This window comes from Thunnus maccoyii, chromosome 23 (assembly GCF_910596095.1).
Source record: "Thunnus maccoyii chromosome 23, fThuMac1.1, whole genome shotgun sequence".
Taxonomy (NCBI): domain Eukaryota; kingdom Metazoa; phylum Chordata; class Actinopteri; order Scombriformes; family Scombridae; genus Thunnus; species Thunnus maccoyii.
In genome coordinates this window covers 16741012-16757067 of record NC_056555.1, presented here as the reverse complement: position 1 = coordinate 16757067, position 16056 = coordinate 16741012, and the positions used below count along the sequence as shown (strand labels likewise).

Genomic DNA, 16056 nt, shown 5'->3' with positions numbered 1-16056 from the left:
GAAAATAATTGGCAGATTGACTGATAATGGAAATAATTATTAGTTGCTGCCCTAAAACACGGTGTTCACAGCAAAAATGAAGACACTGACTAATGTCACGTTTCACTTGAGGTACTCGCCCAGAGCAAAGTTGGATTCTAAGATTAATTTGCTTGTGTCTGTAGCAGTGTGTTTGTCCCGCTGATGGAAAGCAGGTGTGTGTGTGTGTGTGTGTGTGTGTGTGTGTGTGTGTGTGGGAACCATTACACAACCCCTGTGCTGCTTCTTCTGTATTGGACTAGTCAATTTAAGGGTTATTCTGTGTGTGTGTGTGTGTGTGTGTGTGTGTGGGGTGGGGTGACTGATTAGGTCAAGTATGTCCCCCCTGTGCTGCAGATACATCCCAGGAATGTTTTCTTTTCCACCAACAGAAAGACGGAGGGTTGTATCATTCTTTTCTCTCTCTCTTTGTTCTCCCAAAGGAGGATAAAAGCGATCATAAGATAATGAGAGCGACTAGAAGGACCTTCTTTGTGCTTCAAGTGTGTCGTATTTTAGTTTTTGCACATGTGTGGACACATCTATGCATAAAATACCTCCTGGAGGCTTTTCTGCGAGTGCGAGCAAGGCCTCCTGGGAGCTTACAGGCTGTGTGAACTAAGGCAAAGGTAAAACGTCAGGAGGTCGCTCCTCTGCTGCGTATTTTCCTCAAATGTCTCGCTGTGTTTCTGCGAGTGCGTATTCATCTTACAGTTTTGGTAGTCCCTATCATGCACACATGTTGCTACCACTCGGAAAATGAAACCATATGTTTCCTGACGGTCGACATGTGAACACAGCCTCGCCGCGCGCACACATGCTTCTATGAGAAACCGCCTTGGGAAAGTCTTTGCTCGAACATCGCCTCTCGCCATGCCCGCTGCTGCCAAAACACACACAGTCACACTGAGCCCATAGGATGTTTTCTTATGAGTAATGCGTTTGAAAAAATGTTGTGTCATATGTTTTCCACAGCCCTGTCGCTCTGTCAGCAGCGGGCTTCCCAATTAAAGTTCAGTAAAAGAAAAATGATTCATCTCGCCGTAAGTCAAAACAAACTACAGTCATGAGTGATTATTACAAGCCGAGAGCAGATTGTGTGTGAATGTGTTATTGCAGGATTTTCCTTTTGCGGTATGTTTTGACATTAAGCTAAAATATGGGGTTTAATTTACCCCACAAAGAGATTCTTTAGCTTGCCAACCCTTCAAGGAGGGCAGAGTTTCGAAACTGTGGAGCTGTTAGGGATTTTATGTCTCGCTCAAGGTCACTTTAAGTCAAGTCGGTTTAATTTATATAGCGCCAAATCACAACAGAGGTTATCTCAGGGCACTTAGAGCACACAGAGCAGGTCTAGACTGTGCTCTTTAATTTACAGAGACCCAACATTCCCCCATAAACAAGCACTTGGCAACAGAACTCCCCTTTAGCAGCTGACAATCCTGTGCAAGACGGGATCTGGGTCATTCAGGCCAACATCCCCCAAGCACCCGCATTGTTCTTCAGTCTGATGTAGGACTAAAAGCAGTCTTTTGAATCTTTTGTGCTTCTTTTTTTTATTCATAAATGTCACATATTTAGCCTTTATGGTTTTGTTTTCAAAGGCTCAAACATGTTCAAGGATAAAACGTGTTATAATAGTGTACGAAGTTTAACAAGACTTTTCATAATATGGATTTTCAGATGAATAAAGCTCGTTTCAAATAAAGCTTTAGATAGATAAAATAGCAGATAGATAAAATTAGCAGCAGCAGAGATTATGGTCTTATTGTGGCGTCATTACGTAACTGACAAATCAACACGAAACGATGTCCGCACACTTGAATACAGACACATTATGTAAAGCTGAGATTAAAGATTTCTTTAGGATTTAGATTTTATTTAAATTTCAGTGTCTCCTGCTGTTCTGTGCACAACAAAAAGTGTGTGTGTGTGTGTGTGTTTCTTGGACTTTGTTGGGAGTGTGAGAGATGGATCAATTGGCAGTGAAATGTGCAGCTCTGCTTTCTTCTCTCTCTCTCTCTCTCTCTCTCCCTTTCAGTGTTTTTCCCTTCCTGCTTCTCTCATCTTCTCAGCCCTCTTTTACATTCACTCCTCTTGGCCCGGGGTACTTTATTCACTTTCCATGTTCACACTCCTAATAACTGCTCCTCTTTTTTCCTCCCCTCTCCATCTCTTCCTCATGGATTACTATCCTCCTACCACCACAGTTTTTTTTTTCTTCCTTCTCAGCTTGTGCCTTTTTTAAAACCAAAAGTAAGGAAAGGCATTGTTGTCATCTCTCTCCTTCTCTTTTCTATATACTGTATATTTTTACTTGCTGAAGGCTTTTAGTCTAATTTCTCTTAAAGAATATGGTATATCACATGCCGTATACATTTAAATAGTCCATATAATTAATACAAGACGAGCAAGAACAGGGAAAAAACGTTTCACCTTGCGTGTCTCGTCTTTTTCATTATCTATTTACTCAGCCCTCCCCAGGCAGCGGCTTGAGCTGCTGGGATTATGAGATGCTGTAACGTAGACGGAGCTCATCCTGCATATCAGTCCATCAGCATTAACGCGGTGTATGTTCAAACAAACACCTCTGCGCTTCACTTCAGCGCCGGGCCCGCCTGATAAGGCTTGCTTATTTGCATGGATGTAGCTGTTTGTTTTGTCCAATGCAGATGAACTGAGATAGAACTGATAGTGTTTATCATGAGAGGTTTGTGTGCGTGTATGTGTACAGGTGTGTGTTCTGTAACACTAACAGTTCACAAGTAAATTGTAGAGATGCCGCTCTTATAGCTCAGTAATATCATAAAAGAAATAACTAAGAATTCCTCTTTAACCTCTAATAAAACCCGTGCGGCTGTGTCTGTAGAAGGAGTTAGGGCAAGCTGATACTTTTCATTACGCAGCCTCTTTATATTTGTGAGCGTTAAGTGTGCATCGGCGCCGTACGCCGCTGAAAGAAAAAGCATTGACGTCCATTTATATGGACATGTCAATAATGTGCTGCCATGCCTGTTGATGTGGCATTAGTAGATGGCCGTTGCTCAGAGCCCAATCAGCAACAATACACCCAGTGCTAGATGATATCGGGGAGCTGTCAGAGGGGGAAGCGTAATGGAAATATATAGCGCCACTCGGAGAACACGGAGGGAGGATTTTCTCTCCTTCTCCCTCTCCTCTCTCTCTCTCTCTCTCTGCACCTCCTCTGCTCTATCTCCCTGTCAGTCTGTGTCTCTGTTCTTCTCTTTGTCACTCTCTTTCTGTCAGGGAATTGCATTTTCCCCTATCTTAAGCTGCATGCGTGAGGCGCAGCGGATTGGAATGACAAAGCTTTATTGTCCGTTTTTAAGGCTGCAGAGACAGAACGTATCCATATCATTCCCATATTGAGATTTATCACTCAGCATTGGTGTGTGTGTGTGCGTGTGATTGGTTTGCGTCATTACTTCTGCGTACTTGTTTCGCGTTTAATCCGAAAATGTGTTTATCACCCCCGTTGTCGAAGGTATAATCTGTGTTACAAATGTAAACAACCACATGCTCGCTGATCCGGAGCTTTCGATCAAATCGCACAATCTTCCTGAGCGTGGAAATATAGATGTTCAAATATATATTTTCTCTCTTCTCGTCCTTGTTGGTTTAAAAGCTTAGACTGAAAGTTCATATTTGACTTTGGAAAGAGTTTGCATAACAGTCTCACCACACAGTCTCACCACACAGTCTCACCACACAGTCTGCTCAGTAGCAGCTCTGAACACAGAGATGAAAACTGCCGTCACTCCTGAACTGATTAATAGTTCCTTAATCCCGATCCGAAGGTCAGGACCTCAACAAGGTGTCAAGATAGATGTCATAGATGTCAGGGGTTGCGAGATGATTAACAGGATAGAAGAAATATTTAAATATATCAGCAAGAAAAACTATTTTTATGCATCAAATAATTGTGGTTTTTTTGTGGAAATTAATTTGCTTAATCTTTGACTTTTCTTTAGTGATTCAGGCGTCTAAAAATTACTCAAATAAGTCAATTGGAGAAGTAAACAACCCGTAACGAGGAGCTGAAAATAGAGACGTCAATAAATACAGAAGTAAAACTGCTCTGTACATTCAGTAATGACCATGCAGTATATTTGTTTGTGATTGGCCGGTCGCTCAAACACAATTCCAGTCAAAAGTTTTATGTCAGTGTGCCATGCATATTATCTGCAGGTAACCATAGCAACCACAGTTATGCTTCAAACTACATTCATTAGAATATTAAAACAGGAGCCCTGAAAACTTGATATCAAATCTTACATATTTCTAATTTGAGAAGCTCAACATCATTAGTTATTATTTAGTAAGAGTTTTATGAACAATCAGAAACTCTTTGTCAGGATTTTGTGCTTGTGGTTTGGTCAGATTTTGATTCAGATGTTACTACTGTGAACTCTGATTAATGTGTGGTAGAGCTGCAACAATTTTTCGATCAATTGATTAGACAATGGAATGAAAATTCATCAGCAACTATTTTGTTAATTGAATAATCATCATTCCAGTCATTTTTCAAGCAAAATTGACAAACATTTTCTGGTTCCAGCTTCTCATATTTGACAATTTGCTGTTTTTCTTTATATTTTAAGGTTTAGTGAGCCAATTTTTTAACATTTCACAGACTAAACAATTAATTGATTCATCAATAAAATAATAAAATAATTGTCAGTCGCAGCCCTAATGTGTGGAATTACTTTAACTAAATGAGTGCCCACTTCAAATCAGTATGAAGAGCACAAACAAGAACAGATCTCTCAATTAAAATAACCAAAATCGGTCCAACTATGACAGAAAATCTTCACATTCATAAGTTTGAGGTCGACAAAAATACATCTCTCGGTTTTCAGAGCCTTTAAGTGGCCATCGTAGTACGATAATGCACTCTGAGCTGTCCAAAAATGCAAAGATAATGGAGTCTTACCTGCATTACATCCATTATTCTCTGATTATTGTATATAAATATACCAGTAATTGTTGTAGTTATGCGTCTCCTGTTCCTGGATGATGTAGTTGTATTCATTCTATAATAGTTTAATCATCTATTCTGCAGACTCGTTGATATTCTATACTTGATGATGGATGATTGTGCTGCATCAGTGGTAGTTAGGTGGAGGTTATTACACTATGATGAAGACAGTATATACAGTAGATTAGATGAGATGAAATCCACATGATCCTGCGGGGAAACTGAGTCACTCCGGTGGAAAACGGTAATATAGTAGAATATGCACACAGGAACGGAGCAAATGGGCTTTATTAAACATAATGCAACCAACAATTACACCAGTAAACTGTGATGAATGTGAATTACAGTGTTCATAAGTGTGTGTGATTATTGTGCTCACACTACAGTGGAGCCGCTTCCACTCTGCCATGAATGGAGGGGGTGTGCAGTCCAGGGGGAGAGCAGACCGATCTGATTGGCTGAGGAGGAGGGAGAGCTCTTGAGCACATTGTGGTGTTTTCGCTGCTAGATCACGTGTGTGTGTGTGTGTGTATATGTGTGTTATTCGCACATACAGTATCTCTTCATCTCTCTCACTCACTGCTCAGAGGGGTAAATGAAAGCAGGGAGAGGAGGAGGAGGAGGAGAGAGAGAGAGGGAGAGAGGATTGGTTGTGGCTCTGGGGAGAAAAAGAGTAGAGAAAAAAAAAAAAAAAAGGCATGAGATGAGATCTGAGCAGCCGAGTGTGGTCGTAGTGTTTTGGAATTTCATCATGGAAGTTTGAGAGGTGAATTCGAGGCAGGAAATGTGAGCGGATTTGATAGAGGAATGTGAGGGGGGGGGGGGGGGGGGGGGAAATATATGGGAATTTTTACAAAGGAGTTGCACCGCAAGAATATATGGAAATGTAATGTGAAGCACAAAATAGAGAGAACATTTTCAACTGTTGATTATATTAAAAGGTCAGCCTGTACATGCTTCCATTATGTACTGAAAATTGATTTGCAGATTTGCTCTCTTGACATATTGAACACTGTAAACTGCTTCTACTAATTTCGGTTGCAAGCTCGGTCTCTTATTATTTTCCAACTCCATACTCTCTGCTCAGACCAGGGACTCAGAGGCTTTATTACAGAACTCATGGACTTTATAATAAAGTGACTGTACATATATTTACCCTTAAATTTAAAGCTAGAGCTAACACTAACCCTTTACTGTCTAGTAAGTAAAAGGAGGAGAGATTGATGTCTCTAATTAGTTGCAATCAGGTTTTGTTGAGCTACTCTTTCTTCTCCTACGTTATCCTGTAGTTTGATCCTGTCCCCTCCTGCTGTCTCCTTCCTTTTGTTGAGTCTTTCTCCTTCTTTGTTACAAAGTTACATCACCTCTCCTCTCTCCTTGTTAATATCCACAGAAGCCTAAACGCGTAGGGACAGGATGCACACTCTTGCATATGTGTATATCACGTGTCTACAGTAGATGGTTGCCAGATTATCGGTTTTTAGCCTCACAGATTTAATCCCTGTAGGCTCGCTCGTGCTCTCTCTATCTCCTCCTCTCTCTTCTTCTCTTCTTTCCCCTTGCATGGTTATCCATCCTGTCTCTCCCTGCTTCATGTGTGTCCCTCAGCCCAGTTTTCCAGTCATTACGGGGCTGTTTCCATCCAGAGTTGCAGGACCCCAGGGACCACCAGGGGCCCCCAAAGAACCAGAAAATGGCCACAGTTCCTCTGAACATTAGAGCCTCCCAAGTTCAAAATAACCTTTTAAAGCACAGAGACTTGATTTCAGGGATACTTACTATTCAGCAGGAATTAATCTGAACTTCATGTCGTTACAGAGACTTTGATAAATGTTATTGTGAAAGTTATTGTGAAATACTGCAATTTTTTTCAAATGTGATATGATTTGAAATGATTTGTTCTGATGGTCCCACCTGATTTACTGCACTTCTCTGCACTTTATTGATTCACACATGGTATAATTTCAACTTCAAGCATAAAAGGCATCATGGCAGAGATCTCAGTACTTTTCCTTTTTTTTATTTAATCAGCACAGCCTGATATATGAAGCCTAAAGATCTGTTAAAAGTATAAAAGACTATATTTGTGAGCGTAACAAAAGTAGCGATTTCATCTCTCTTTATATCAACACATTCCCCCTTTTAAATGCATGACCTTTTAGCATGGGTTCAGTAAAATAGTAGTAAAGATACTAAATAAAGATGCTAAAACCCATTAACCCAAGAAAATCTATCCATCTAAACTGCAGGTAATTACAGACACATTAGCTGAAATGTGCAGATAAATGTCTCCACACACAGGATCTATGTAAACAAAGAATAAACAAATCAATTTGCTGCCCGGAAAGTAACTCGTGACATTGATTGGAAAGAAACAGGAATCATGTGATGCATATGGTGGTACACTAGATGCCTGGCAATCATCAAAAGGTGGATTAAAGAAAATGAAAGAAGTCAACATTACATAACTTGTTCTGTATCTGCTTATCGGCCAGTCGAATGTAAGCCGCTCGATCGGTGAGGGTGTCGGACCACAAAGGTCCAGAGTGTTTCAGGAAACATGGTTTTGGTTTTGGTCATTGCCGCTTCTATTACACAGACAGGAAGCCATAGATTTCCCCTGACAGCTCTCACAAACCCGACACGCTTATGGAATTTGTACATGTCGAATGATATACTGACCGAGACATGTGCTTCATATGTGTGTGTCAGAAATGTCTGCGGAGAATGTATAGCTTTCCCTCTTGAATTTCACCTTGTGTCAGTGCCGCGATAAATAAAGCTAACTGCTTTTTCCTCCTCCTTCTTCTTCTCTTCCTTTATATCTCAATCCTTTCACCTACATTTACCCTACTTCTAAATCACCACCTTCTTATTTTTCTACACGACTAATCGCCATCAATTTATTTTCCTCTTCTCGTCAAACCGTTTTCATTCACCTTTTTTTCCATCCTTTGACACCTGCCCCTCTAATCCTCACATTTTTACCTTTTATCTTCACTTTGACCTTCTCTGCTGCCTCCCTGCACCCTTCCATCTTTCTTATGTCATGTTTTTCCCCTCTCTTCATCTGCCCCTGCTCTTCCTTTATCATTCCCATAACTCCGACATCCACTCCCGCTTCTCCTCATACACTTTTTCCCTCTTCTCTTATCCCTTCCCTTCTTCAATCCTCCTTCATCTTCTGCAGAACCATGAGAGGGAAACAGCGCTTCACTGTGCAGCTCAGTACGGACACTCTGAGGTGGTATCGGTGCTGCTTCAGGAGCTGACAGACCCCACCATGAGGAACAGCCGACAGGAGACACCTCTGGACCTGGCAGCGCTCTATGGACGACTACAGGTCAGTGAGAATGCTATATATTTGATTCCTGTATAAAATCATGAGCTATTGGTACATATTTTGCACTTGAGAGGCCAGTAGTTGAGTGCTGTGTTGAGTTGGTATTTCTGATGTTTCAAAATGATCCTATGTGAGTTTTTAAAAAAAAAAAAAAAAGTGCAGAGCATCTGGTCTGTAGCGGTTAGTTATGGGTAGTATATTCTTGTAACAAAGCATGCATTTTTTTTTTTTTTTTTTTTACAGATGTTCCTTATGAGAACAGATGTTTGCCACTTAGATTCACATCAGTAGCCTGCCCTATTTCATATAGTTATAGGCCACTGATTACTGATGGCATGCTGATGCAAACGCTTTGAAAACAATTCCTCAAAAGAAAGATATTGTTGAAATTTTGTCAGCGTCTATCATCTGAAAAACATGCCTTGAAAAAACTGTCCAGATAACAAGTCCTCTTGTCAACAATCTGTTACAATGCTGGCCTGCCCAGTAGTGATTTTAAATTGACTTCATCTTTAAAGCCTCCCTCCACTCAAAAGTGTTTTTCTTTTTGTTCCTTCAGTTGAATGTTTGAGCTTCACAGTGCAGAATGATGATGATACACAGTTTAAAACTAGAAGGCTGCAGAACGTGGAAAGTTTATCTGTGTTCACCTTAAATCTGAGTTTAGGGTATGTACCTACAGTAAGAGCTGGATTTGTGACATCACAACTGGTTTGGAGCCAATTGTGGTATTATTATATGTCTTAAAATGTGTTTAACAAAGTTATCAATGCACAGTAAAATGCCAAATGCGTCCTGCAGACAGGATAAACATGAAACATCAAAAACAATGTATATAAAGTGACAACATAACATGCTACCTGAAGTAAATCCTGCCATCACCACCCAGTTCCATCATCAATAGTCAAAACATCATCGCCATCATGAGCCCGTGACTGTTTACCACCCAGTGTTATCTGACAGACTCACGTTCAGCTGGCACATTCAACAGTTTACTGGCAAGAAAGATTAAGGAATATTTGGCCTTTGATACTCTACATCTCCACCAAGAAGGGAGAGAAGCTCAGTCTCCGAAGAGAGGATGGAGAGGATGCTGCAGAGTGATATGATCCTTTTAAAATGGCTGAAAGCGTCATACAAACACCTGCTGCTGGCCGCTATACAACGGTGGTGCGGCCCCAGTAAAATTTGATTTGCAATGAGACTTTTAATTGCAACTCCATTAAAATTTATTCAAACAGTCAAAGTTAAAGTCATACAAGGTGACTGAAGGGGAAAACAGTTGTTATTAGTGCTTGTTATGTGACGATGAGCTCCATCAGAAAAAAGTTGGCAGGGTGGAGAGGCTGGTGAAGGATCATATTTTTGTTGCTGCATGTCTTACTGGTAAGCAAAGCAGCCTGTGACTCTATCTGCACCTTCCCCAGGACAACAGTAGGAGCTAGCGCAGATAAAGGCCACAGCAGTGCACAGATAGCAACAGTGCCAAAGTGGGAGTAGCTGTTGATTATATGAAATATGGTGGATATATGGAGAAAAAAAAAAAAACAAACCTCAAATACTTTCTGTACTCCAGGCAGGTACACATTTTTAGAACTCAAAAATGTGACAAGTGATACAGACAGACAAGCCGCACTCAAACTGAGAGGCGTATGCTGCAAATACCTACCAAAGTTCAAACGCAATCACACATTTCTCTCCGCTGAGGTAGTGAGTAATTGCAGTCAAGCCATACAGGTTTGTCTTGAGTGTGAATGAATAATTTATGAAAACGGCACGGTATTTCTCTCTCTCTCTCTCTCTCTCTCTCTCTCTCCCTCTCTGCATAATGATGAAGGGAAATCCCTATGGTGGAAGCTACTTGCTGCATGGGGATGTAACTAAAGCAGGGCAAAAGTTTAGTATATACACACATACAACACAGACGCACACCCACACACTTTAAAGGATGAAGCTCGCGATAGAACGGCATGTTTAGCTGAATTATTAAAGACGTGATCAGACGAAAGGGTAGCTCCACTACTACGAGTCAAAACAAAGGATAGGAATCTCCTACTACGCTCAGCATGATTGACATCTCTTTTTAATGCAAGAACTTGCACTAGGAAACAAGCAATTTAACAGACCCACGGTATATATATTGAGTCATGATCAGTCGAGAAAAGAACTAAATGATGGTTTTCCGTCTCTCCAAACTTTTGTCACAGTTGGAACAGCAGGTCTATATATGCAGTGTTATTTGATTCTGACATGATAACAACAAAATATCCATATTTTTCTTCTCTGAAAAACCTCAAACTTTACAAAAAGATGACCAATGGCCCAGTTTCCTCCTGAAGTTTTCTGTTTCTGCCGTTCTGTCACTGACATGTGGCCGTCTTTTCTGCGCAGGTGGTGTGCATGCTGGTGAGCGCTCACCCCAACCTTATGACCAGCCACACTCGCCGACACACTCCGCTTCACCTGGCTGCGCGCAACGGACACCACAGCACCGTCCAGACCCTGCTCGAGGCGGGCATGGATGTCAACTGCATGGTAAGAAAAATTAGCTTTTTGTCGGTTTTGCCCTCTATCAGCGTCCAAGGACTCAACACATTTGTGGCACAGATTATAGTAGCCTGTTACTGACAAAAATGATAATAAAATACGCAAACATCGCCTTTTGAGTTGCTGTTTTAGCTTAGGCCAACCCAGGTTTACAACAAGAAACACACTTTATTTGAGGTGAATTGTCTCTAAGATTTATACACGTGTGCACATTTATAAAGGCAGAAACAAGATGAAACAGTAGGTGCAACTTCTTATAAAGAATCGAGTAATAAAGTGGGACTTCTGAGAGTGGAGAAGGTGACTAGAAAGGTATTTTTTTGTCCACTTTCTTTCAAAATCTCTGTGATTCTGAATCCTCTCTCATCCCTGCTGTAAGTGAATATTTTAGATGCTGCTGTCTCGTGTTTAATGAAAGAGAATACAATAGTTTGCCTTTGTTTTTTTTGTGTATAATCCGCTACAGGTGTGAATACTTGGCAGATTCTTGTTTTGAAAGTGTGTGTGTGTATGAGCCTCCATTCTTGTGTATCAGAGAGCTTGTATGTGGTGCGTGCCTCCCACGGTGTGGCGGTGGGGAGGGATGAATAATTGACTGGGAGAAAAGACTGAGAAAGCAGCAGCAGCAGCAGCAGGAGGAGGAGGAGGAGGAGGAAGAAGAAGAAGGAAGAGGAGGAGGAGGAAGAGGACAGGGTGTTCCTGAGAGGTCCTGAGAGTTCACCGTCTTCCTCTGTCTCCTCCTCTTCGTACAGTTTCAGAAACAGAAATAGAAATACAGAGTCGCTGACAGCATGCGGTGCTTCATCACTGCTCGGTCTCTGTCATGCTTGTTTGATCTGCTCCGCTCTTCGTTCATTTACATTCGGTCTTATTGTGTATTCTGGACGATTCAAACACAGCTTTGTCCCGACCCTTTCTGGGCCATTTGTTTTTCTGTGAAGCCTTGTCAAAATGTAGCCACGCTTTACTGAATACTTCAACACTGTTTTCATTCTCTAGAGACAATTTTCTCTGACAAACCAAACTATTTGACTGGCTTAAAATGTTAAGTGTAGAGAATCAGCCCCTTTCTGTACTAATCAGTCTCCGAAGACTATTTCAGTTGGGGTTTCATCTTATGGGAGCCACTAAAAGTTACTGCAGACTGCAAGACTTTCCTCTCAGTATTCTGACAAAAAATCACAGTGTGTGTGTACGTTTGTGGGTTGTTTTTTTTTAGCTCTGATTGTCATCTTTCATCTTAGTCTAATCTGAGGTGCTTTGGCTGTGATGAAGTCAAATATGTTTATGACGTCAAGATGTGTCTTGAAATCCCTCAAATCTTAAACTTTAAGACCGGTTGTGATAGGCACAAATGGAGGAATCTCTACTGACTTGAGGGTTTTGGTCTCAAATCTCAAAACGTTATGTGGGACTGTGACAAAGGTTGTGTTGTCTGCACTAGACATAAGTTTGTTATTCATGTAATACTCAGTCTTTACAGATACTGTAATAATAACTCATCATATTTATACATTTGTAAGCATTACAATTGCTATATAAATCTGATAATATCAGATATAATTCAATTAAAAAGTTGGATACTTAGCTGCACTGGTACAAACAATTATAGGCATCAGCCTTGAAACAGACTAACGTCTGGGCTTTGCTACAAAATAACCAGCTGGTACAATGTCTTGTCTGACCACATCAGAAGGCTAAAGCGTTGATGCATTTTCCGAACAGCCACACAAAGGCAGTTTGAATAGCCTGTCGTCATAGAGAGGGATGAGACACGATAGAGACATGTTAATTGTAATGGAGGAAATTTTCTCTCCTGGAAGGCGTTCATGTTGTTGCACTCAGTATTGGAGCTAGAGAGAGAAGTTCAAACCCTACTACTTTCTCACCTTTACACATTTGGCAAATCACAGAGCGAAGTGGGTTTAAACGCTGGATATTTGGTTTCGAGAATGTTGCAAAAATCGTGGGACACTGGCACAGCAAAAAGCAGGTGTGATGTATATGAATATCCTGGCACCTAAAGGGTATACAGCCATGCTAGCAGCTCTGTGAGGGTGTTGTAAAGCTGCTATAACACTTTCTATTGTTACAATGTTAAGTTAAGTATTGGACAACTGGATTTTTCTCTGACTTTTTGAAAGGTCAGAGAATCGCCAGTGATAACAATTCACCCCGAGGGGACCGTCAATGTCTGCACCAGATTTCATGGCAATCCAATAGTTGTTGAGACATTTCACTCAAAGTCACAAATGTTAAACCCTTTTGGTAGCGCTGGAGAACAAGTCAGGGGATCACCAAAAATCTTTATGATTCATTCTCTGCAGACTGTGAATGTCTGTACAAAATGTAATGGCAATCCACTCAATATTTGATGAGAGATTTCAGTCTGGACCACAGTTGTAATAAGACAATTCTCTTCAACAGTCATCTTAAATTTTGCTCATTCTGATTCACAGTTTTGAGCACAGCTGTGTCGTATTTTTTGTTGCCAAATGTGAACTCCTGATTTACTGGAGTTGCTTTGACAACTACACCAATGTATTAAACATTCTTGGAGGAACTGTACATACAACATATGTGTCCTCCAATGCAGTAAAAAATAAACTCATGAATCCACAGTTATGCCCCTGAATCGGATATTAACCTGCTGTCTGTAAGGGGTTTTTGTTTTTATACTGAGATTTTTAACTCCAGTAAGCTCTGTTAGATGATCATGAAGGATTGATGGTAAAACAGCTTCAAGGCTTTTTCAGACTCTGTCAGAGCCTCAAAAAGCTTTTGATTCTGAATCAAGTAACAAGACAGTTCAGATATTGGGGAGTCACAGAGACAAATCAATATCAGAGTTTGCTCAACAAACATGAAAATAAAATCCTATAGTTCAACTTAAAGCCTTTGGAAAGAAAACTCCCATCTGGTGCTGAATGATTTGAATGACCTGAATGTTCAGTTGTAGCCAGTTCATGATAAAATTTGACACTTCTATTGGTGCCAGTTTACGATCTGACTCCATGTTCATTTTCAACAATAACATATGGTGTAACAGATGCTGTGTTCTTCCTCTCCCTGACCATGTAAGTGCAATTTTTATACTGTATATGCAGCCTGCATATGCATGTAAAATGGGTCTGTACAGTACAGTTAAAGGCTGAGGAGGGTCTGTGACTGCAAGAAAACAACAAAATCTATTTAGGAGAATATTCTGTCACACTGTGCCACTGCCCACCAGGATATGTTCAAATCTGTCACATATTGCGATGGCAGTTTGGAGAATTTGGTTGGCATCTGTGTGTGTGTGTGTGTGTGTGTGTGTCTGTGTGTATTTCATCTCTTAAAAGACAAACAACTTGACCTGTTGGATATGGGAGTCGTTCTGGTGCTCTCACAGTGAGGAGATGCATGACTCAGCGGCTTTGCGCCAATTTTCTCTGCCTTCTGTCCTTATTACAAGCTGGTTGTGTGTGTGTATATGTGTGTGTGTGTGCATGTGCGTGTGCATGTGCTCTGATCTGAGGAGGAGGGCTGTGTTTCTCTGCAGGGATTTGGCCTGAGGCTCCATGTGTCTAGTGAATATGCACACTACACGCCTTTGATTTGCCTCGTCTTGTCCTGTATACACACTTCTGAAAATTTCTCTATCTCTTTCTCTCGGTTGCTCTCGCTCCCTTTTCTCTGCCTAGTGATGATGTGCACTGCAAACCTTTGATACCTCAAATCTCCTCTTCAATTCACTCTTCGCCCCTGTAAAGCTCCCTTTCTTTCTGGCTGAAAATATCTTTGCAGAAATCTTTTTCTCTTTTTCTTTGTTACCCCTTTACCCAATGACTTGACGAAACTATTGGCCACCTGTCGAGTGAAATCGTCCTCTGTGCAGGTTACATCAGAGGTGCATTAGAAATGTATCTCTTTGGGCCAGTATGGACAGGAGCAGTGATTACCAAAAGCAAAACATGTGTCAATGTTCAAAAGGGCACCTGACTCTGAACAGGATTAAATGCAGGCTGTGGACTCAAGTTGTACAGTCTAGAAGTATTTGGGCATTTACAGCCTTTTTGTTATTCTGTGCTTCAGCACATTCAATTTTAAATACAGTATAGCAGCAATGATTAGTCAATTAATCAATTAGTTGTCAATTACTTAATTAATTGCCAACTACTTTGATAATCGATTAATGGAGTCATTTTTTTGAGGAAAAAAATGTCTAAATTCTCTGATTCCAGCTTCTTAAATGTGAATATTTTCTGGTTTCTTTAGTCTTCTGTGACAGTAAACTGAATATCTTTGGTTGTGGACTTTTGGTCGGGACAAAACAAGACATTTGATTACATCATCTTGGACTTTGGGAAACATCAACATGTTTCATCATCACCATTTTTCACCAAACAACTAATTTATTTATTGAGAAATAATCAACAGATTAATTGATAATGAAAATAATCATTAGTTGCAGCCCTAAAATAAAGTAATGGATACTACATTAAAGTTCTAAGTCTCGGCTTTAATTTTAGTGGGTTTTCATCATATTCATCAAATATGATTTTGTTTGACTTCATATTTATCTATCCAATTACTTTTGAACCTCTGGGCACTATGTGTTAAAAAGGTCTCTATCTCCTGAACAGTTCTTTCTGTATTGATGTAAACCTACTCAAATTACAGCTGAGACTTGGCACTTTAATGTAGTATTGATTACTTTATTTCAAATTGAATGTGTTGGAGCACAGAGCCTGAAGGATAAAAAATGTGTAACTGTCCAAATACATCCGGTCTGGACTATATATGGGTTTCCTGTGTGTGTCTCTGACTCGCTTGGCTGGATTGGGATAAACACTGCACGTCTTTCCTCTCTCTCCTCTCTCTGTCTCACCGTAGTTTTATCTGCAAGAAAGCAGTGTCTGAGCTATATTGACAGTACAGAGTGAAAGCTGTAGGCGGCTCACAGATGGCCACCTTGTAAATTTTCACCAATGGAAAGTACTTCCCGTGTGTGTGTATGTATGTGTGTCTTAGAGTAGGAGAGAGCGAGAGAACGATAGTACAGGTCAGTAATTGGAGTCAAGCCATATAGGTCTGTCGGAGTGTGAATGAATAATTTATAGAAGCAGCACAGGTTCTCTCTCTCCTCTCTCTCTCTCTGTCTTTCTAT

At 40.6% G+C, this 16056-nt stretch overlaps 1 protein-coding gene across 4 annotated transcripts in view; it reads left to right on the top strand.

The window, feature by feature from the left end:
• anks1b (ankyrin repeat and sterile alpha motif domain containing 1B) overlaps positions 1-16056 on the top strand; it is a 236775-nt gene that overhangs the window by 74473 nt on the left and 146246 nt on the right. For all 4 annotated transcript variants that reach the window (XM_042403120.1, XM_042403118.1, XM_042403116.1 and 1 more), the window contains exons 4-5: positions 8208-8360; positions 10752-10895. In XM_042403120.1, coding sequence (XP_042259054.1) covers positions 8208-8360; positions 10752-10895 — 297 coding nt within the window. The remainder of the gene's footprint in view (positions 1-8207; positions 8361-10751; positions 10896-16056) is intronic.